Here is a 23,077-nt window from a genome sequence, read left to right as displayed (position 1 = left end):
GCCACTGTCATTTGCATTCTCTGAGTGATAACAAATGGAGCCCAGGGAGGTGTGATGTGTCCGCAGTTCCTCCTGGAGCCTGAAGAGCTGGGGTGAGAACCTCGAACTCCTCCTCCAGCCTCGCGCTGTACAGTTATTTAGGGAGGGCTGGGAGCAGACAGAGGATTGGAGTTAGGCCCAAAACCCAGCAAGGCTTGTCCCAGGGCCCCTTTGGGAAGCTAGAAAGGCTCTTTCAGAGCATCGATTTACTAAATGGTCTTTTAGAGGCCTGAAAGGTTTGCCGAGTGTCTTCGGGCAGACCCCTGGAGGCTGCTGTCCAAGGTCCTGAACCAGGACCTTGTGGCTGGGAGCAGGGGAAGGGGCAGCAATTTGGGCTTGGGGGTGGTTATGCTTCCCAGGGGGTGCGCTCCTGCCAGTTTTGGTGGGAGTTGGGCATGTGGCCGGGCAGACGGTGCGGGTGCCGTGATATTTTAATTGAAGCCTGGAGACACGGTTGCTCTCTCTACTGCGCTAACAATGTAGGGAATAAATAATTCAGCAGTGGCTGTGTTGTGCCTGCTGTCCTCACCCACGGGGGTGGCCACACGCATGCACACACACACACACACACGCATACACGCACGCACGCACACATGCAAGCTGTGGAGTGGGCCAGGAGCTGCTGTTCTGGCTGGTGGCTGGCCCAGAGGCAGCGTGTTGGCGTTTAGGCAGGGCCCTGACCACCTCTCAACCCTGGTGAATCTCTTTGCACCCAGGCAACCCCTGAGGAGAGGTTAGCAGCATCTGGGGACAGCTGCTCCTGGATGCAGTGATTAGTGGCACTTAAAGGTCCGTTTGTCCTCAGACCAGCCTGAGATGCTGGCAACCTGGAGGAAAGGCTTCTCTTAATGGACATGCTTCCTGGGCTGTGTTTTGAATGGATTCCATTTGATTCAGCAAACATGTATGGAGCTCCAAGTTTGTGCAAGATACTGGAGCAGGTGGTGGGGATGGGCAGGATTGCCGAGTGAATAAATCTGGGTCCTTCCTGGATGGGGAGGTGTGATGGGCATGTGATTTGCCACAGCTCAAACTGGGGTATGGGAGGGCTGTGAGGGGGTACAGGTGAGGGTCTAGGGGCTCAGAGGAGGGCGAGGGCAGTTCTGACAAGGCGTGCATGGGGCAGCCTTTGTCAGAGGTGGAGCCGGGCAGTGTCCTCAGGGTAGAGGGTGGGCACCGGTGGGACCTTGGGCTTGTCTGTGACAGGGATGTGGCATGCAGGAGGGTTGGGCAGGGGGTGAGTGGAGAGGGGCTGGAGGAAATTGGGGGGCTTAGGTCAAGAAGGTGGACTTGATCCTGCAGGATGGTGCCTGCTTGGATTTGGGAGTTAGAAGTATTTCTTTGGGTGTGGACTGGAGGGTTGGTTGCAGGGCAAGGCCTGAAGCTGAGAGAGTGATGAGGAGATGGATGGAACAGTTCAGCCTGGAGGTGATGGTGGCCCGGATGATGGCCTTATGCATAGTGACATCCATTGGTTCATATATCCACCAAATAGCTGGTGAGCATCTTTTAGCAGCAGATGTTGGGTTGGGCTGAGAATGCAGCAGAGTGAGCCAAATGCATACCGTCCTTGCCCACATGGAGCTGACCTTCTGGAGTGGGAAGAAAGACAGGAGACATGATGTAATCACTTACATGAGTGGGGACAGGTGCTGTGGAGGGGACCTGCCCAGGGCCAGGGGCTAGAGAGTTGTGAAGGAGGGGAAGGGCTCTTGTACACAAGGCAGTCAGGGAAGACCTGGGGAGGGGACTTTGGAACACAGACCCAGGTGAGTGAGGAAGGCAGCCAGGTGGCTGGGTGGTGTTTTGGGTGGCAGGCACAGCCAGTGCAAAGACCCTGAAGCAGGAACATTTTTGGCCCATCTGAGGAGCAAGGGGGTTGCTCAGAGGGGAGGGGAAGGTGTGGCAGGATTGGGTCAGCAGGGCCTGTGGGCTCTGAGACAGAGGAGAACTTTTACTCCAGGTGCAGTAGATAGCCTTGGAGAGTTTTAAGCAGAGTGACATAATTAGACTTACGTTTTAAAAAGTGCTCCCTGGCTGCCATGTGAGGACCAGATTTGCAGCACTGCTAGAGCCTTCAGCTGCACCCTGCTCCCCCACTCCTTCTTCCTCCCTTCTCCTCTCACTCCTCCCAGAGAGTCATCAGCCTCAGCTCTGCTCCACAGAAAGCCCCTGAGACTTCCAGAGGGCTGGGCAGTTCTGCAGAGCCCCATCCTCCCTCCGAGTCCCACCCCAATCCTCAAACCTCAGCCCAACCAAGCTGGGACCTCCAGCTACTGCTAGATAAACCCTGCACAAGGACCCACGTCTGTTTTCCTTATAAAGTGGGCATTTCAACAAATATCTCCCTACCTGGGTCGACATTAGGTTTAAATGGGAGAACGTGGCCAGGCATGGTGGCTCAGGCCTGTAATCCCGAGGTGGGAGAATCACTTGAGCCCAGGAGTTCGAGATCAGCCTGGGCAACATAGTGAGACCCCATCTCTGCAAAAAATTTAAAAATTAGCCAGGTGTGGTGGTGAGCACCTGTGGTCCCAGCTTATCAGGAGGCCGAGGTGGGAGCATCGCTTGAACTCAGGCATTTGAGGCTGTAGTGAGCTGTCATTGCACTGTTGTACTCCAGCCTGGGCAACATCTCTAAAATAGAAAGAAATGAAAAGAAAGGAAGGAAGGGAGGGAGGGAAGGGAAGGAGGAAGGAAGGAAGGGAAAGAAGAAAGGGAAGGGAGGAAGGAAGGAAGGAAAACAGAGAATGTATGTAAAAGCTGTAAATGGAAGGCCATTATTATTGCAATTTTCAAACCCAGAGGGAATGACCAAAGGGAATGGTTAAGGACAGATCCTGAGAACAGTTATTTAGCAACCTGTGACTCCAAAAGATGGCCCTGGCAAAAACATAAGTGGATTCAAAGCTGCAGGGAAGAGAAGTTTGGGGAAGCAGATGCCTAGCAAACTGACAGAGGAAGTTAGGGGTATGGGAGCATCCCTGGCCGAGAGGTGCAGTGAGGGCATCTGTGCCACTCGCATTCTTGGTGTTTCATGCCCTGAGCCCCAGGCAAGGGAGGGAGCCAGGCAGGGGATAGGGCCGGGGGCTGAGTCCTGTTTTCACTAGAGGTTTTTCCTGAGCTTCCCCTGCCGCCTCCAACCCCTTCCCACCAAGAAGTTGGGGCCAGGATAGGGTTTCCAGCTGGAACCTGCCATGGGCACTAAAGTGTCCTCATTTGGGGGGAAGCTCACACTCCCCACCTTCCACACTCAGGCCCTTCTCTCCCCCACAGAGAAACTGGTGAGTCCTCCCAGCTGCATCAGATAAGACCCAACAACAGGGACCTCCCTCTCTCCCACCTCAGGAGGGTGGTTTAGTTAACTGCCTTTCATATTTTTGGCAGAGAGCTGGCAGTGAGACCCAAACAGGGAATGCACTAATTGAGGGGCTCCTTCTGGGAAACCCCTCTGATTGGTGTCCAGGAATCATGGGTCTGCCATGGCCGCCAGCCCGGCATGGCTTATAGAGCTGTAAGCAGGGAGATGCTGCCTCCCTGGGGCGGGGGAGAGGAGGAAAAGAAAGGGCCTATTTAATTTAATTCCGTGTTTTATCGCTCGTTGGATAAATAACTTTCATTAAGATGGAAGGTGGGGGGATGGACAGGGAGAAGTTTGATTAATTTCAAGCTGGTTTCTCATTTGTTAATTTTCTCCCAGTTCAGCAGGATTATTAAAACAAATTACAGGCACTGCTCTCTCCTCCCTGGGCTGAAGCAGGGCTTTCCAGGAGTGATCATGTCCCCCACTTCCACTACATTTATTTAGGTGCAACTTGGGGTGAGTGAGGAGACCTCCCCATTTCAGAATCTCCAGGCAAGTCTCCTTTTCTTATTGAGAAACCTCAATAAGATCTGGACAATCAGGAAATGGAACAGGTGGGGGTGCATCTGGTCTGGCCACACTCCCCCAAGCAGTGCCAATTCCTGGGCAGGCTGGTGACTGAGGAGAGGGGCAATGCTGCCAACACCAGCCCATGGTGTCCCGGGGGACAGCCTCTGGGCATCCCCAAGCTGGTGCCAGTGCCCAGCGACCTTAATCCTCCTCCATCCCCACTGCCACCTGGCTGCTGCCCATTCTGACCCCCACCCAGCCCATCAGCTCTTGCCCACCTTGAGCTTTGCCCCTGCCAGGCTGGTTCTCCCATGGGCAGGATCCAGCCCTGTAGAAAGCTGTCCCCTGCCGGGGTGTGGATGGGGGACAGCACTCTCTTGCCTACCATGGGCAGTTAAGAGTTCCAGCTGCTTGATGGGCAGCTGGGCAGGATGGCAAGATCAGGGGTGGGTTATGAACACTCTCTTGTGCTCCCCAAAATACACTGTTAATGCTGCCTCCACCAGTGCTGACTCTATGTGTGTGTGTTTGTGTGTGTGTGTGTGCACGGTTGGTTGTACTTACCACCAAGAGGCCTGTGAGTGTGAGTCCAGGAAAGTATGTGTGGGACTCAAGGAGTGGCTCCTCATATGTGTGTGGGCACACCTGTGTGAGCTGCTGCTCTTGAATGTGTGTGGGGTGGGGGTGTCTAGGGATGCTCAGTGCACCCATGTGCCTGAGGTGTTCTTGCCTGTCTGACAGCGTGCCTCCACCAGCTCCTGGAAGGGTTGGATCCTGGCATGTGTGTGTGTGTGTGTGTGTGTGTGTGTGTGTGTGTGTGTGTGTATGTGGCCTGTGTGTGTCTCCTCCTCCCTGGCCCCTGCTGCTGTCAGCTGATATCCAAATGCATGAGACGGATTGTCTGGAGCTGCCCCCAAGCCTTGGCAGCCTGAGGGTGCCCATGGGGAGCCCTGTCTCCGCTTGGCTCCTTGCAGTCTGTGGGGCACAGCGTTCCCCTGGAGAGAGGCTGTTCCTTGTGGGCTCTTACTGTCCATACTCCCAGCCTGCCCTGGGGGGAACTTCCTGCTATCTCCTCACCTCCAGGCCTGAGCTGGAGGAAGGCTGGGCAGAGGAGAGCTGCCAGGCAAGACAGATGGCCTGCAGCCTGGGCCAGGGAGGGGCACCACTTTGATCTCTGATGCCCTGGGGACTCACAGGCTGCGGGTGCTACCAGCCCAGCACCCCGGCACAGCGGGGAGTCTGAGGCAGACACATGCTCCTGGAGAGACATGTCATGTAAGGTGGGGATGAGAAGGGGTATGGTAAGGGGGTAGGGAGCAGGGCTGCTGTGGCTGAGATATTCAGCAACAACCTCTCTGAGAAGATGACATTCAATCAGAGATGTGGATGGTGTGAAGGAGGATATTCTGCGGAAAAGCCCAGTTGGCAGAGGGCACTGCACGTGCAAAGGCTGTGAGGCTGGCCATGCTTAGGGTGCTCGGTGGAGGCCAGTGTGGCCAGGTCGGGTGGGGGAGGGGGGCTGGTAAGTGCAGAGGTGAGTGAGGCAGGGGAGCTGACACAGGGCCACGGCTTTCCTTCAACGTGGGGAGGGCTTGGGACACCATGTGGGTTTTTTTTTTTTTTTTTTTTTTGGTGGGTGTTGTTTTTGAGACAGGGTCTTGCTCTTTCACCCAGGCTATAGTGCAGTAGCGCAATCATGGCTCACTGCAGCCTCGACCTCCCGGGCTCAAGCGATCCTCCTACCTCAGCTTCCCGAGTAGCTGGAACTATAGTTGTGCACCGCCATGCCTGGCTAATTTTAAATTTTTTGTAGAGACAGTCTTGCTGTATTGCCCAGGCTGGTCTTGAACTCCTGGGCTCAAGCAATCTGCCCGCTTCAGCCTCCCAAGGGACACCATGGTTGAAGTGGCAGTTGTGCCTGAACATGTGACCTGTGTCCCCCATGTGTCTGTGTGCACATGTGTGGACCTAGACCACCAAGGGAAGGGCAGCAGGCTGCTGGGGGGTGGTGTACATGGAGCAGAGAGTCAAAGAGCCTTGGAGGTCCTTCCAGCTGAGGGCACAGTCAGAGTCTCCATGGCTCCAGAGAACTTGGAACCACATGACAGTGACAGGGAGGCAGACTTCAGCTCAGTATCCTGAAAGCCTGGCAGCTGCAGGTGCTGGAATTGACTACTGTGTGAAGTGGTGAGCTGCCTGTTGCAGGAGGCAGGCAAGCAGAAGCCAGAGGCCGCAGTCAGGGACACCGTAGAGGGTAATCCTGCCCTCCACAGCTAAAAGTCTATGGTTAAAGGCCTCCTTCCAGGTGACATGGGTGGGTTTGAACAGAAATCAGCTTTTGAGACTGGGCAGCAGGCATTGTGGAGGCCTTGGAGGACTGGTCAGGGCTTTGGGGCTCCCTTTGAATGTACTCTGCAGATGCCCATTGTCTGCTGGTGCCCAGGAGGCCTGGCCGTGCCTGCTGACTGGGGTGGCTGGCCCCTCTGCAGGCTCTGCTCCAGAGGCAGCCCCTGCGGGGACCCACTGAGGCCTGGGTTGGTGGCGGCAGAGCTTTGTCAACCTTCCACCTTTTATGAAGATTCTGGGGCAGGGGCCTGGGTGGGTGGGACAGGATGGGAGGGGCTAAGATCAACGAGGGGCTTCCCTCTCAGAGTGGGTCAGCTCAGATCACCAGTTGCTGGCAATTGGACACATCAAACCTGGACAGGGGGAGCCAGCGGGCATCTCTTGCCTGTCCCCTCATTGTCTGGACAGGACCCAGATGTGCTGGTGGCTCTTGCTGGCGGGGGAGGAGGGAGGCCAGGCAGCAGCAAGGAGGGGTTTCGATCTTTGGCATTGATGGGCCTGGGCTTCAGTCAGCTGCTGGCAGCTGAGGATGGCAACTTCTCTCTAGTCCCCAGGTCCTCACCCCGAGTGGCGGGTGATAATTCCTACTGGGAAGGGCTGCTATAGGGGTGGCATGAAGGGAGGTGACGGTGGAAAGCACTATCACAGGTGGGTCCCCTGGAGTAGACCTGAGTGAGGGTTGCAGGCACTCTACCTGGGAGGGGACCTCGAGGTGCACCGGTACAGGACGGGAGGTGAGAGGCAGGGATGGGGGGCTGGTGCCAGTGCCTTCGTGAGCAGGGGACCTTGGTGGGTAGCCAGGAGATGGTGGAAGCAGATCCTCAATACAGGGCGGGGCTGCCCTGTTCTCTGCCACATCCCAGCACCTGGCACACTGTGGGCACTGAACTGGACATTGGGAGGTCTCCGCAGGCGTGGAGGGAAGTAGAAGGGCTGCGGGAGAGGCCCACCCCAAATCAGGTCTGCCATCCTTTCGGAGAAACTGGGAGGCTGGATTTCTGGGCTGAGGATCATAGGAGGCAGCCACGACAGAGCCAGAGAGTCTTAGGTGATTCCGTCCAATCCTTATTTCTCTGTGGAGGCAGCATAGTGTGATGGCAGGCAGGGCCCGGCTGTGAGGGTTCAAGCTCCGGCTCAGCCACTTACCAGCTGAGTATCTCTGGGCAAGTCCCCTCAGCAGTGCACTGGGCTAGGCGCTAGCAGCTCTGTCTGCAACAGGTTTCTGGTGAGGACTAAATAAATTAATGCGTAAGCAGTGCTGAGAGCAGAGGCTGGCACATCATAAGTGCTTGAGAGCTGTTAACTCTTATTATAGCGGCTGTTAGGATTATTAGATGAGAAACCTCGGGCACAGGAAGGAGGACTGTCTGGTTTGAGGTCGTGCAGTGAGTTAGAATTCAGGTCTTCCCGTCGTGGCAAGCTCACGGAGCTGCGGAGTGTGGCAGTGGTGGAGGTGGGGCAGGGTGGCCTTCTCCTCATGCTCTGGGCTGGGTCCCTGCCCCTCCTCGCCCTGCCTGTGCTGCAGAGGTAGCTAGAGAACCTGCAGCAGCCCTGTTTTCTTGAAGGAACGGGCTTGGCCCAGAGGGGAACCACGCAGCTGTCCTTGGAGAACTTGTTAGCCTTGTCTCCTGGCTCCAGGCCCTTGTGTTTTTGGTGGGCTCAGTGTCTAGGCAAGGGCTTGTCAACTGTTTGTCACAAGGAGGAGACACCCGGGAGCCAGAGGGTTTGAGGGAGGGTTGTATTTCTCTCCATCTCCATAGACACCCCGGTCCAGGCTGCTGTCTTCTCTCACCTGGACCATTGCAGTGGCCTCCCGCTGGTATCCAGGGCTCATCCTGCCCGTCAAGCTGTGTCTCCCATCCTCTGTTTTGGCTTTTCAGTTTCTTGGACTTGCCATGGGCCCTTGGCCACAGGGCCTTTGTACCTGCTGCCTCTTCTGTCTGGGATGTGCTTCCCTCCCCTCTTCACCTGGGTTTTGCCTATCTCTCTTCCAGGTGTCAGCGTAATGCTGCCTTCTAAGGGGAGCGCTCCATTGCTACCCTGGCTAGATCCAGGACCTTGTTCCGGGCTCTCATCCCCATCGCCTCTCGGACATCACGATTTTGGGTGTATTTGTATGTGGGTCCGGTGAGAGGCCAGCTCTCCTTCTGGACTCAGCAATACGAGCATACGGCTTTGTCTGCTTTTGCTCACTGTGGCCTCCTGGTGCTTGCCGTGGCGCCAGGCACATAGAGGGTGCTCAGGAGGTATATTCTGAATGTGTCCATCATGGGGTGGAGCCATATCGCCTCCCCCCTTGCCAGGGGCTACAGGGAGTGGAAGGTTACCATGAGTACCTGTATGTGGGCCCCTTCCTGCAGACACCACCAGAGATCAGGTCAGAGCAAGGGGCCCCCAGTGTCCAAGGACAGCCGTGGGAGGCAGCCAGGAATCGGGCAAAGATCCCTTGGGGTCCTTCTCACCCCTGGCTTCGGAGATACCCGCTGCAGCCTGAGTGCTCAGCAGCCAGCTCTACCCTAGGGCCACTGGGGCCGTGCTGGGCAGAGGGAGGGGCCAGCCTCCAGCCACCTGTGGTCTTGGCTGAATTGCTGCCGCTTGGCCCATCCATTCCTCAGCTGCCACATCCACACCAGGCCAAGAGTTTCCAGATTCTCTTTGGAAACAGAAAGTTTCCCGCAACAGAATCTTGAAGAAACCTGATAATGAGAAGCAGGTGAAAGCCAACTGCCGCTCAGGCTCGCCTGTTTGTAGTTGTCATTAATATTTATTTGCAGAACCTGCAAGATGACAGTGTGGGTGCCAGGCACTGTCCTAAGTCCTGGGGCTCTAGCAGTGAGCAAGGCTGACAAATCCCCTGCCCTCATGGGACTGACGTGCCAGCGGGAGGCAGACAGTCCTCACTAGACGCGTGAATGAAAGGTGTGGTGTTGCAGGGAGTGGTGTGTGGAAACAGCCAGTGCAAAGGCCCTGAGGTGGGCTCCTGCCTGCTCTGTTGGGAGGAACAACATGGATGTTGGAGTGGCTGGACAGGGTGAGTGAGGGGGAGGGTGGTAGGAAGGGAGGCCACGGGGCTAATGGTGCAGGTCATGTAGAAGCCTTGGGAGCCATTGAAAGACTGTGGTTTTCACTCTATGAGAAGGGAGCCTCTGTTTTTTCTTTCTTTCTTTTTTTTTTTGAGACTGAGCCTTGCGCTGTCTCCCAGGTTGGAGTGCAGTGGTGCGATCTCAGCTCACTGCAATCTCTGCCTCCTGGGTTCAAGCGGTTCTCCTGCCCCAGCCTCCTGAGTAGCTGGGATTACAGGCGCCGGCCACCACCCCTGGCTAATTTTTGTATTTTTGGTAGAGATGGGGTTTCACCATGTTGGCAAGGTTAGTCTCGAACCCCTAACCTCAGGTGATCCACCTGCCTCGGCCTCTCAAAGTGCTGGGATTACAGGCATGAGCCACCATGCCTGGCCATGATGGGATCCTCTTAAAGAAAGGAGCCCTGTGGTGTCACTCAGGTTTTAATCGGGTTCCTCTAGCTGCCAGGCGGGAGTGCACTGTGCATGTGTGTAGGAGTGGCAAGTGTGGGAGGCAGGAGCCCAGTAGGAGGCTAAGGGCCCTCTTGTGATAGCCCAGCCAGAGATGCTGGAGCTGTGGACCTGGGCGGTCCTGGTGGAGGAGGTGAGTCGTGGTTGGATTTTGGATCCTTTTCAAGTAGAGCCAACAATATTTGCTGATAAATCAGGTTTGGGATGTGTGAGAAAAGGACTCAAGGATTTGCTCAACACTCTGGCCTGCATAACTGGAAGGCAGAGTAGCAGTTACCTGGCGGGGAAGGACTTTGAACCTGCTGAATTTGCGACACCCATTGGATAGCCCAGGGGAGCAGCAGCTGGATGGGAGCCTGGAGTTCAGGGGTGCATGCTGTGTCTCCTCGCCTGCCATGGTGAGATCTGGTGAACCCCTGAGAGGGCAATCCCAGGCCCCAGGGAGTGAGTGGAGAGGCAGACAGAGGGAAGGGAGCGCTGAGCCCTGGGGGCCGCCAGGGTCGGATCAGGGAGAGGAGGCAGGACAGCAAAGGAAGCTGAGAGGAAGGAGGGGACAAGGAGCGCCAGGAGCGGGACCACCAAGCGAGGAAGGGACTACCGGGTCAAATACTGCAGTGGGGCCAAGTGCAATGAGGACTGGCATCGGGGAGAGGGGACTGAGCATCCCCAGCCATAGCTCAGCACCCCCAGCCCGGCCGGTCACCTAGCCTTGCCTCCATCTTCCTTCCAAGCTGGTTTTTGACTCCCCTCCCAGGGGTCAGGTCCCTTTTCCCCAGTGGAAGCCCCCAGAGCCCCAGGGGGGCCTCCTCTCTGCCAGCTTGGGGCTGCCAGCCTGGCCCTGGCCTGGCTGTGATATAAATTATGTGGAAAGATGGTGATGTGACTTTTATCGGCTCATGTGTTCAATAATGGTAATACATCCCATTATATCATATTATATTAATATAGTGCAATATATTACACACAGCACTGCACATTAACTTGACTCGAGAGCGCACTGGGCAGACACCATGGTTAATTTTCTCGGCCTGGCCACGCCCCATTGCCGGCACTCAGTGTTCCTGGTGATGCGGTCATCAGGACATGGGGTGCAGTTACCGACACCCCAGGCGCTACACTGAGGTTTTCCCAGCCCCGCCCCTGCCTCCCACGGCCTGTGTGAGGATTGTCGGCTTTTGCAGAACGGGCTTTTGGATGTTACTCCCACCTTGTGGAGGCCTCCCTGTCCTTACCTGTCAGTGCAGCAGGGGTCACGTAATTAAGCCCCCATTGAACAGATGCAGAAACTGAGGCTCAGAGATGTGAAGTGGCACCCAAGGGATGTGGTGGGGAAACACCTGGAACAGAGACTCTCAGCTCCCCATCCTGGCTGCTTCCTGGGTGCGGGGATGGTGTAGGCAAAGGGCAGGAGGCTGGGAATGGACACGCAGTGTGTGCCAGGTGGGGAGCAGGGGGTGAGAGCGCTCAGGGGCTGGGGCCAGACAGACCTGGGTTCAAATCTCACTTTGCCACTTGCTGTGTCATCCTGTTTCCATGTATTCTTGGGCCTCCGTTTCCTCATCTGAAAAATGAAGGTAATAAGTAGTGTTCACTTCATGGGATTATTGTGTGAGGGAGAAGTGAATAATCCACACGAAGTGCTTGGCACAGAGTAGGTGCTCGTTAGCCAACAGCCACCAGTCCTGTTATGATGACATGAACACTCCAGTAGCCTCGTGCTGCTGCCGCCTCCTGCCCACTGGCAAGGATGCCTGGCCCTGGCCCAGCCTGTTCCATGTCCCCAGCCCCGGGGAAGCCCACCCTGCTCCACCCTCAGCCTGGCCCCTTTGGGTCCCGCAGCCTCCCTGGGCTGCCCCCAGCTCTCTCTGCCCCTTGGACATTTGGGTGTGACCTAAGGTCATCATTGCCTGTGTCCTGGCCCACAGACAGCATGTGGCACAGAGGAAGCCTGGCTTGCCATTGGGTGGGCCTGGGTGTGAGCCCAGGCATGTTCCTCAGCTTCGGAGGGGCAGCTTCTCTTCTGAGGATCGGGCTCTGGCTTCCTACCTCGGGGCCGTGGTGAGGGTTACCAAGGGAGGCTGTGCATGAGCCCCTGTCGCACCTCCTGTGTGTGAGAGAGGTGCATGGCTGGCTCTGAACATCTGGGCCAATTCCTCCCCTCTCCCCAGGCTTCTGTAACACTCATTCTCCCTCGGGACCCTCGCAGTGCCTGACACATCCCAGTCTTTCACCATGGTGCCTGTGGACAGATGAGGAGACTGAGGCTCACAAAGGAGGTGACTTGCCCAAGGTCACACAGCGAGGCAGCTTCTCACCTATGGAAGTTGGACTTTGAGCCCTCCTTGGAAAAGGGGGCATGGCTGTGCCCCTTGGGGCTCCTTGCTGGGCCTCTGCCCTGCCCGCCTGGGCTCCTCCCGGCCTCCCCCACAGATCACTGTTGACAAGGTTACCGAGTCAGCATGTAAAACCTGCAAAAGTGAGTGTAATTTATTGATCTACATTTCGCCTATGAAATAGGACAAGTGCTGATTTGAGGATCGCGTTTGCTCTCCCTCGCCCGCTGCCCCCGCCTGCTCTCTCGGGCGCTCTTATCTGCGGCCCTGCCTCTGAGCCTGCATCGAGCCGCCTCCTTTGTCAGCCCTGCCGAGGCTCTCCACTCCGCACCCACTATTCTTCTCCAGCTTCTGGGCCTTATCGGGCCCCTCTTTTTTCCTGGGTGCCTAAGAAAACATATAATGTTTAAAAGGGTGAGACAAGGGACTGAATAAAGAGCTTTCTGGGGAAATATTTGTTCAAAGGCCTGTTGCCTGCGTCTGTCTGGTTCTCTCCTGGAAAACGTAATTCAGAACGGGCCTGGAAATTAATCCAAGTGTCCGCTTGTTTTCCTGATAAGAGGCTGGGCAGGACCCGGGGATGGGGAGACAGAGGTGGCATGGGGCAGCTTCCCAGCGTTTGCTTCCTGGGGTGTCAGTGGGGGACAGGTTGTGACAGGCCCCAGGAGGTGAGGGATGCCAGAGGGAGGGTCCTGCCTGAACCCAGGAGGGAGGAAGGAGCCCTCAGAGCACCTTCTATGTGCTGGGCACTGCCGTGGGTGGCCCACTTACTGCAGAGTGACGCCACTGGCTTGCCCAGGCGCAGCGTCAGACCATGTGAGAATTGGAGCTGCTGACCAGCTCTGCGACCTTGGCAAGGCCCTGAGGCTTTGGGCTTCAGCTTCCTCACTGGCTGAAGGTGCTTCAGCACTGTGGTGCTTGTCTCATGGGCGGGCTGTGCAGAAGGAATCAGGTGTCCCCTTTGTTCAATGAATGCCTGTCCTGTGGCAGGTGTCTGAAGGCACAGTGGGGAAATAACATGAAGCCCCAGGCTGATGTTTTAGAGGGAGATGGATACTAAATGAAATAAGTAAGGAAATATAGTGTGTTAGTAGGCGATCATTGTGCAGAAAATCAAAGCAGAGAAGGTGAAGGTGGAGTTCAGGGGAGGGAGGTGGGATTGGTCAGGGAAGGCCTGCCTGAGAAGGAGACATCTGAGCAAAGTCTTGAAGTGAGGGATGAGAGGGAGCGAGCCACATGCATATCTGGGGGAAGAGCATTCAGGCAGCAGAACAGCCAGTGCAAAGGCCCTGAGGCGGAGTGTGCCTGGAGAGTTCGAGGCACAGTAAGGAGGCTGGCGTGACTGGAGCCGAGTCAGTGAGGCCAAGCTGGGAGTGGCTGGAGACGAGATCAGAGGTGTTGAGCATGAAAATGCTTTGTTAAAAGGCCAAGTGTAATTCTGACAGACTGCTCTGAGCTGAGCTGTAAAGGGCATTTTATTAGCACCTGGCAGGGGCTTCCAAAGGAAGGCTGGTGTGTGAATTTTGCAGGAAGCGGGGAGACCTGTTATTGCTCCTGTCCCCTGCACACCTTAAATGCCCCAGTCCTTCCGGCTGGCTGCAAGATGGTGCAAACTCTTCCCAAGCTATTTCCCCATGATGGCGCCAAGAGAAAAAAGAGGACCCTTAGGACTTCAGGGCCATGCTGTGGGGGTGGAGGACAGGTAAGGATCCTGGTGAGAGGCCCTGACCTGGCCACTAGGGCACAGGTGGCAGTGGAGGTCCACACGTCCTGGCCATACCCCTGGCCTCCGGGAGAGAAGTCAGGGGCGAGATCACTCTCTGGCAGCCTCGTGTGGGGTTGGTGATCCTAATTAAAAGTTCAGATGCAAAAGGCTTGATGATGGAATTTCTAATTAAATCAATTTAATCTCGTCTGGGAGACAGGTTTGCCTATAATAAGCATGAAATTAATAATTATGTATAGAAACTAGCTATTGCTCAAAGCAGAGCCATTTTACACAACCTTCCAGGGCTCCTGCCCGATCTTTTGTGTTGGAGACGAGTGGGCCACTTCAGCCCTTAGTTTGACAGCCAGGAGTGGAGGCGGGGGCTCAGCAAGGAGAGGAAGCAGGGCTGGTCTCCCGGCTGCTGCCCTGAGGATCCTGCCCCACAGGATGGGGGCGGCCTTCTCACTAGAGGCTGCAGCGTCACCCTCAGATTCTCAGTGTGTGTGTGTAGATGTTGCATGTGTGTGTGTAAATGCATATGCATGTGTAGGCCCACCGTGTACGCAGGAGACAGGTTTTACCTGACAGTTAGCAGCATGGGCTCTGCAGCTAGTTCGAGTTCAAATCCTGGCTCAGCCACTCACTAGCTTTGTGAGCTTGGGCAAGTGACTTAACATCTCTGTACCTCAGTTTCAGAAAAATGGGGAGAATAAGAGGGCCCACCTCATAGGGCTATGGTAAGATTGAAGGTGTTAAGGTGCATGAAGCTACTTAGGACAGTTCTTGGCACATAGTAAGCACCCAGTAAGTGTTAGGTCTCATGATGATGAGGATTGCGTGTGTGTGTGTGAATTTAATTCAATACAATTCTGCCCAAACCAGCCTGTGATGAGTGTGAACTTTGACACATCCATACCCTTGAGGTGGAAATAAATAAGAGTCATTCCTGGCTCTCCCAGAGCTGCAGCCTAATGTTTACCGCTCCCTGTGTCTGTCAGCATAGGTGAGGTGATGCTGCCATAACAAACAACCCTCAAAGCTCCATGGCTTAAAATAGCGTCAGCTTAACTCTTGCTGTGTGACGTGTCTATGGAGGTTGGCTAGGCACTCTACTCAGGGACCCAGGCTGGGCTGGAACAGTGTTCAGGGACCCATTGCTTACAGTAGCAAAGGAAATGTGTACCCTGTAGGTCTCACGACTGCAATTCAGTGCTGTGGGACAGAAGCGATAGACATGTTCTGCTTTCAGCTCATTGTCCAGAACTTTTCAAGTGGCCCCAAGAAGACAGAGATCTTGAAATGTTTGGCTGATGGCCCTTGCCCAGCACCCAGCATTAGCTCTGTGTGTATTCATTCACTATTGATTGTCTCTCCCACTCGGATGTCAGCTCCAGGAAAGCAGGGATCATGCAGAGCACTCAGTGGGTGCTCAGTAAACCCTGGTCAAGTGAGTGAATTAATGAATGGCCTGACAGAGCTTTGGAGGAGCATGAGTGGATGCTGGGAGAGTGTATGGGGGGAGGCTGGTGGACACAGGAGCAGCTGAGGCAAAGGGACCCCATGGGCCTCGTGGCCAGTTCTACTGTCTTTGATAATGGTGCCTGCAGCCTAGGACACTCTGACATGCACTCTCCATCACAGAGGGGAAACTGCAGATCACGGCGTGATAGGAAGGGGGCCATGTTGTGGGGGCCATAGGTTATAGGGGCAGAGGAGGGCCAGAGAAACCCTGGAACTGGGCAGAGGGGAGGTCCATCTCCAGACCGGGGGGAAGAGCAGAGCAAGGGAGGCCAAGGGCCCTGGGGTGGCAACTGCAGCTTTCTCAGCTGCCAGGAAGAAGGCTGAGTCTGGGCTGGCCCAAGGTGGGCCCTCGCAGGCTGATCAATTGCACTGGAGCACAGGCCGGCCGGCCAGGGCCAGACAGGGGCACATGGTCAGGCCCCAGAGTGACCAGATGCTCAGGGCAGGAGTAGGCAGCTGGTCTAAATCCACAGAGCAGAGGAATAGATCTGATTAATGAGGGAGGCAAGTCCTGAGGTGAGTGCCTAGGCAGGGCTGATTCGAATTCCCGGAGGGTCTGTGGCAAAGGGGTTGGTGCTCCCCAGATGGCTCTGGCGGGTGTTGGGGAAGGCGGCATTGAAGGGGAAGAGCCCCAGTGTGTGGCCCTGGAGGAGGCGCTGGGGCAAGGACAGACAGTCTCCCGATCTGGGGCCTATCCTGCTCCTCCCAAAGACCACCCAGTTGTGCCCACTCAGTCCCCTGCCCAGGTGCCCCCTGCCATTTCCCCTAGGCCTTGTTCTTTGATCACTGGGGACAGGGCAGCTCCATGGAGGGCGTGGGTGTGTGAGGCCTCCGTGGGGCTGTCCAAGCTGTCTGGGTCACTCTAACCTTCTGCTCCTGAACCCAGCGGTGCGCATCAGGGATGGGCCTGGTCAGGGCTGAAGGCCGGGGACTGCTGGCATCCTCTCCATGTGCTGGCCCCACCCTGCTCCCTCTGCTGCCTCCCTGCACCCCCCTGCTAGTCCCCACTCTCTCTGTGGCCACATATAATTGATCCCCAATGCCGTGAGTCTCCCGCTAAGTGCCTGCCGCCCACCTCCCCTCCACCCCGAAGCCCCTGTCCTGGTTCAGGCAACATCAGCTACTGTCTGCAGCGCACTCACCACCTTCTCCTGGACTTCTGGGCCTGCATCTCCAGACTCTTCCCCTGCAGGCTGAGGGCCATCTGAACACCTGTACCCCTGCTCAGGCTCCCTCCACAGCTCCCCTGGCTCCCAGGAAAGTCCCGCTCTCCTTGGCGGGGCCTGGGAAGCCCCTGTGGCTGGACCTCTGTGCGCAGACAGCCTGGTCCCCAGGCCCTGCCATCGTTTCCCTCACCCTGTGGCTCTTCCCTTGCCCATGGGAGGTTGGGGGAAATCTTTGTTCTCCCAGCCACAAGCCTGACTCCCCAACTAGGCTGGTTATCTGAGTGTTATTTAAATTTGTGTCCTCAGCACCTGGCCAGAGGGGTGCTCAGGTGCTCTGTGAGGGGGAGCCCTGGGGAGGTGCAGGTGAGACCGGCTCCCAGCCCACAGAGGGAGGGAGGGAGGGAAGGGCAGCTGGCAACCCCATCTCTTGCACCTCTGGGCACGCCCTCCCAGCCCCCACCCCCTCTCTGCAGCTAAGGCCCTGTGGGGGAGGCTGCACTGCTCAGGCCCCTGAGGGGTCAGGGTGGGGGATGTTGCAGGCAAGGCCTTTGGAAGCCAGCACTCTCCTCCTCTTTCTCTGAACCACACATTCCTGTCCGCCACAGCTTTCATGTTACCTAAAAGCATCACTGGCTTTTATCTGTGAAGCAAACAGCTGATGCTGAGAGCCGGCAGTGGAGGGCCTCAAGCAGCCAGGATCAGAAGGGCAAGAGGCAGGCAGCCAAGCCTGGGGCTTGTGCTGGCCCCGTGCAGGGTCCCCTGCTCCCTGGGGGATAGGGGCTGCGCCAGGCAGGTGGGGATCTTAAAGTCTGCCTGGGTCCTGGCTGGGCCTAGGCTGGTGGCCAGAGGTGGCTGCAAGATCCCAGCCTCAATCTGTGGTGGCCTGGCCTGGCCCATGGGTGGAACAGAAAGAGCAGCGTCAGCAAGGCGGGTGGGGCAGAGCTGGAGGCCTGGAGGGCATGCCCAGGAGGGTGGGAACATGGGCCGGAGCAGCTCAGTCAGCACCTTGTTTCTGACATCTCCTGGTGGGATACTCAGAGGACACTATCATCTCTCCAAGCCTCAGCTTCCTCATCTACAAAATGGGCACAGTGATCCTAGCCCTGCCCTTCTCTCTAATAAGAATATCTAGCATTTGCCCAGGGCCCGCATGCACCTGGCTTGTTCTAAGCACTTTTTGCATATTCGCTGATGCAGTCCTCTCTGTTGTGATGGTGATGACTTTACGGGGAAGAAACTGAGGCCCAGAGAGTTCACTTGATTGCCTAAGGTTGCACAGTTGGATAGCGAAGCTGGGTCACACAGCCCTGGGCAGGGTGGCTCCGATGGGTGCTGGACACTTACGTGCTGTGCCAAGCATTAGGGCAGAGGAGGAAAGGCAAGGTGCTTTTAACAGAAAAGGTCACAGGAAGAGGAGTGTGGGTTTTGTCAGGTAGCCCCTGGGGTGTCTGTGGTGATGGCCCTGGACGTCTGGTCACTTGACTTGAGCCCACTTGACTTGCGGGGGTTGTGGTGGGGATTTCAACCCTGACTGAGCTGAACAGTCTTGAACAAAGCTCCAGCCTTCAGAGACCCTGAGGACTGTGCTCCGGGTGGACACTGAGACGCTGGACACATTCCCTGCCCTCCAGCATCCCCGTTCCACCTTTGGATGGTGTGGGATGTGGACCAGCTGCCCTCAGCGGGTTTTCAGATTCTGCAGTTCTGGGAACCAGTTACCCAGAGCTGGAGCTATGGGCGTTCTGGGTCACCACCCGTGTGCTAGCCGGTATCAGCATGCCTGGGCTGGTTGTGTGAGGCTGCTGGCTGGGCCTGGGGCAGCCTGAGGGCAGATCCAGGCACTAAGCACACATGTGTGCCTGGATACACACATGCGCGCACACACACACACAGGCATGCACACATGCTCACACAAACACAGGCATGCACCATGCTCACACACACACACAGGCATGCATACATGTTCACACACACACACAGACATGCACACATGGCCTTTGCACTGGCTGCTCCCTGGCCCTGGAACACCTTGGCCTCAAATACCCCTCCCTGCTGGGGTCTTCACACAGACTGTAAAAGGTCTCTCTGGCCACTCTGCAACACTCCCCTTTTCCTTTCCTTTCTTTTTCCTCCTGGCTCCTCATCCCCATCTAACAGACTCAGAAGCTTATGATGCACCTCTGCATGACCTGCCTCCATCTAGATGGGAGCCCGCTGAGGGCAGTTGTCCATAGTCCATCCCCAGCCCTCAGAACTATGCCTGGAGGCCGTGGGTGCTCCATGCCTCTTTGTAGGAGGAATAAATGAATGAATGTGCGGGGCACCCATGTGCTCAGGACACACGCTCTAGCCCATGTGCCCATGTGCATGCACACACTCACACAGACACACACACACACACTCAGATGTACTTGGAATCCATCTTCATTGTTGCTTAAGTCCGGAAGCAGCTTTTGTCTTTCCCCATGTGGCGTGGATCTCCTTGTCACTCTAGAAGCCAGAGACAGAGGGAGAGGGAGAGAGGTTTATTCATGCATCCTTCCACCCCTCAGTCACTCACCCCTTACCTCAGCTGAGGCTCTCCTGGGTGGTGGCTGCAGGCACACTGTGTGTCACTCCAGGGGGCCATACAACCTACCCCTCTTCGGGGGGCCCAGACAGTGGAGCACTTTTTGCACAAACACTTTCTGCTATCTCTGCTGATGTCTCCCAGAACGCAGTGGGTATTGACTAGTGTTTGGGGTGGGATCAGTCTAGTTCAACTCTGCATCTCTCCACGTGGCCTTGCCTGCACAAGGTGGGGTGCTTAGAGGTCCTGTTGAATTGATGAGTAGGCAGAGAATAGTAACACCGGGAGGACGTGCCTGGTGCCCTTGGGGCAGCCGCATTCAGTGCTGTGGGAGGCTAGGCCCCCTCTGGAGGATGAGGGCTCAGGGAGGGCTGCCTGGAGGAGGTGACATTTGAGTTGGGCCTTGATGAGCAGGGGGATTTGGATGTGGGAGATGAGGTCATGGACTCTGGGGACAGAGGAAAATAGACAAAGAGGAAGGAGAAAGGGACAGAGGGACCTAGAGCAGGACGCCTGTGCTTGGTCAGGGGCTGCTGGAATCTGAGTTCTGACTCTTGCCCCATGAGGGTGTGACACAAGGTGCTGTGTCCCCAGCACCTGGAACAGTGTCCAGTGTACAGTAGGTGCTCAATGTGTTGGGTGAGGGAAGCAAAGGAGGCAGAGGAATGGAGCAGCTGGCACCAGGGGGGGCACCATTCCCTCCCTCCCCTCCTGCCGCTGCTGTTGGGAGAGGAGAGGAGCATTCTCCTCAGAGAATGTAAATTGCACGTCCCCCTCCTGCTCGGGCTGGGCTGTGCAGACAGTGGGAGTTGAAGAGACGTCAGAGCCCCACATGGGCTAGGTTGTCACAGTCACCTGCTTAGACGCAGACGTGGCTCCCTGCCCACCTGTGGCGGCCCCTGACACCTCCTGCCCCCGATCCCTCCACTCCAGGGTGGGGCAAGAGAGCCTTGGAGAGCCCAATAGCATTCCCAGGATGTCCCTGTGACAATGACAATGACAACAACGAGACCATGGAGAGAGTGTGTGATGGGAGGGGGCTGGCAGAGAGGGAGAGTCCTAGGAGGTAAAGTCAGAGAGAGGCAAGAGAAGGCGATTGCTGCCAGAGGAGGTTTAGCGGGAGGAATGGCAGCTCCCCTAAGAGCTGACCCTTAGTGCTTACCGCCTGCCAGGCGCTGTTCTGAGTGCTTTGCTTGAATTCCCTCATGTGACCCTCACAGCCTTAGGAGACAGCTATTGTAATTATTCCCATTGTGCAGCTGAAGAAACTGAGGCCGGGGAGGTGAAGTAACTTGCCCAAGTTTTTTTTCAGCTGGTGAGAGGTGGAGCTGGGATTTGAACTTAAGCAGTATAGCTCCCCAAAGTCTGCTTGAAACTGTCTCCCTAGGAAGTGTGGGAGGGGCTGGGGCTGAGGAGGGAGGCTGCGGGGAGAGCAGACAGGAGAGGCTGGCAGGTGGACACATCGCAGGAGGCTGGCTTATCCCCGGGATCCTGTTCAGGAGCCTGTGATTCCCTCACCCGCATCTCAAAGTTGGGTCCTTGTTCTAGTGTCTCAGGAATTATTGGGGGAAGGTCAGGGGCCCCTCCTGCGCTCTTGAAATCAGGGGTCCGGGGCTCTCCTGCAGGCTGACGTGCATATCCTGCAGGAGCACATGCTTGGCCCCCCACCCTCTGGGGGAATGCAGTGTGTGCCGTGGGCCAGGGCCAGTGTGCCAGGGCCCCACTCGGGATTTGGGCCAGGGTCTGAAGGCTTCTAATGAGTCTGGCCCCACAGGGGATGCCCGGACATCCATCCGTCCATCCACTGCTCACCACCTGTGCTGAGCACCACCTGGGCCTGGAAAGGAGCTTGGAAGGAGGAATAGGGATGAGTGAGAAGGAGCCACTTCATCTTGGGGGGGCCTCTGTTTCCATTTGCCGCCGGCTGTGTGGCCCGGGTTGAGCCCTCAACCCCTGCCGGGAATCAAGGACTGGTGGGAGGAAACACCAGAAGTAGGGACAAGCTTCTGATCAGGAGGGGCATGGAGGCAGGCAGGTGATGATCGCTCCTGGCTAGGGCCCAGCAGAGGCCAGCAAGAGAGGTAAACAAAACACTTGTCTCTCAGGGACCTCCCCCCAACAAAGAACTAACCTCCCCTGCACAGTGTGAAGAGTGCAAAGGCTGAGAAACTGCTCTAAAACACAAGACTTCCTAAAAACAAACCAGCCATGACTCTAATACCATTTTCAGACCTCAAAAATAACAACCTTAAAGTGAATGAATAAATATCCAATCAGAGCTCACATTTTAGAGGGTGCTATTTTTATGCCAAGTGTTCTCCAAGGCAGAGAGGACTGGGCTAGTTTTCAGTCACTGCTGACAGAGCAGGTGAGGGGACACATAGATTCCAGTATAGTCGAGTGTGGTTTGCTTTCCAAATGGGTGGAAGATGTGCATGGTTCTACATTGGAAACCTACAAAGGGTAGAAGGTGAAAGGTCCCTGCCATATCCTGTCTCAGCCACTTGCTTTCCTCCCCTGAGGCAATGCACATGTTTTGTTTCAGAGCAGCAAGTATGCACCTCCCCTTTCACACAGTAAACAGCTTCCACCTGCATGTTGCCTCCTTATTGCTGTTGTTTTTACCCCAGAATATCTTGGAGACCCACCCAGAGCAGTGCCTGGAAATCAGCCTCATTCCTTTTCACAGCTGTGTAATATTCCTCATCTGGCTGGAACTTCTTTAAACAATCCCCTCTTGATGGACATGTGGGTCGTTTCCAAAGTTTTACTGTTACAAACAGTGCCAGTGGATAATGTAGTACATGCCATTTTATAAAGACTACAAGAGCTGCAGTGAGGGGGTTTGGGAGTTAACCCTTGGTTGCTTAGAAAATCCAAAAAGCCAGTTAACTGTTTGCCCTAACCACATCCTCACCCGTGAAGGTCTCAGTGGTTTGGGCTTTTCCCACAGGGGAGGCGGAGAGCGGGCCAGCTGGGTGGCCATGCGTTTGGCAATGGACATTCTCAGGGGAGGGTGGACCCTCACTGTCCCCAGTCAACTTCCTTATTGTCATTTGTCCCTTTATTAAGAGGCTGTGGGACCTACTATGTGTTGACTCTCCCCATCCTGTTCTGCTCCAGCCACACAGACCCCTTGCTAGGCCACCCATACACCACCTGCCACCCCGATGTCCCACCCCCTTATGCCACTCTGTGAGGCCTCATCGCTGTGGAGAATGGTCCCGGTCACTTGTTAGCTTGCTTGCTCCTCTCCTCCCACCAGAAGGAAGCTCCGTGAGTGTTTTATTCACTGCTGTCCTCAGCACTTAGGACATCATAGGGGCTCAATAAAGTCTTTGTTGAAGTGAATAGAGTTGAATGTCGAGATATTGAGGTGGGGCTTCTAGGTCGGCAGAACCTCTGCCCTGTCCTGAGGAAGGGGAGCTGACTGGTCTGGGGTATGGCCCCAGGGATAGGGACACACTAGGCTTTGGCCAAGTGGGCAACCACTTGCCAGGGGCACCCCCAAACCTCCTGTCCCAGGAACATTTCCCCACCCACAGTTGCCACTGGGCCTGAAGTCTGGCCACAGGTTTCTTGGCCAGGATTGAATCTGAGTGATTCCTTAGGGGCATAAAATCTTAGTTTCGACGCCAGCCTGGATCAATATGCATTCCCCACCCCTGTCTCCCTGGACAACTGAGCGGGCAGAGGGCACACAGGAAAGAGGAGTGTCCCTGTGGGCCAAGTGGGGAGTGGAGCCCACAAGCCCTGAGCAGCCGGGAGAGCAGAGCAGTGGGTGGCGCCCTGGAGGGGAGGGGCGGAGAGGAGGGACCATACCCCTTCCCAGTCCTGGGGATGGTTGGGTGTATCTACAGGAGGCAGGGGGTCTGAGTCTCATTCCTGCCTGGGGAGGGTCCAGGTGGGGCCTGTGGAGGCGGGAAGATGCCCCGTGACTGGAAAGCCCCGGGGCTGGGGCAGGGCCCTGGGTCGGCTCTGCCTTGGAG

The 23,077-nt window shown here is 56.2% G+C and overlaps 1 protein-coding gene across 5 annotated transcripts in view; it reads left to right on the top strand.

The window, feature by feature from the left end:
- Positions 1 to 23,077, top strand: part of GRM4 (glutamate metabotropic receptor 4) — a 126,250-nt gene that overhangs the window by 26,928 nt on the left and 76,245 nt on the right. The window contains exon 1 of one of the 5 annotated variants that reach the window (XM_016955269.4): positions 12,092 to 12,267. The exons of 3 other annotated variants lie outside the window; for them this stretch is intronic. In XM_016955269.4, coding sequence (XP_016810758.1) covers positions 12,148 to 12,267 — 120 coding nt within the window. In that variant the 5' untranslated portion in view covers positions 12,092 to 12,147. Of the gene's footprint in view, positions 1 to 12,091; positions 12,268 to 13,689; positions 13,827 to 23,077 lie in introns of those variants that run through there. One more of the 5 variants, XM_016955270.4, reaches the window with a different exon arrangement.

This window comes from Pan troglodytes, chromosome 5, assembly GCF_028858775.2.
Source record: "Pan troglodytes isolate AG18354 chromosome 5, NHGRI_mPanTro3-v2.0_pri, whole genome shotgun sequence".
In the NCBI taxonomy this organism is placed as follows: domain Eukaryota; kingdom Metazoa; phylum Chordata; class Mammalia; order Primates; family Hominidae; genus Pan; species Pan troglodytes.
Note: the sequence above shows the minus strand (reverse complement) of the source record. Positions and strands in the feature narration are given on the sequence as shown.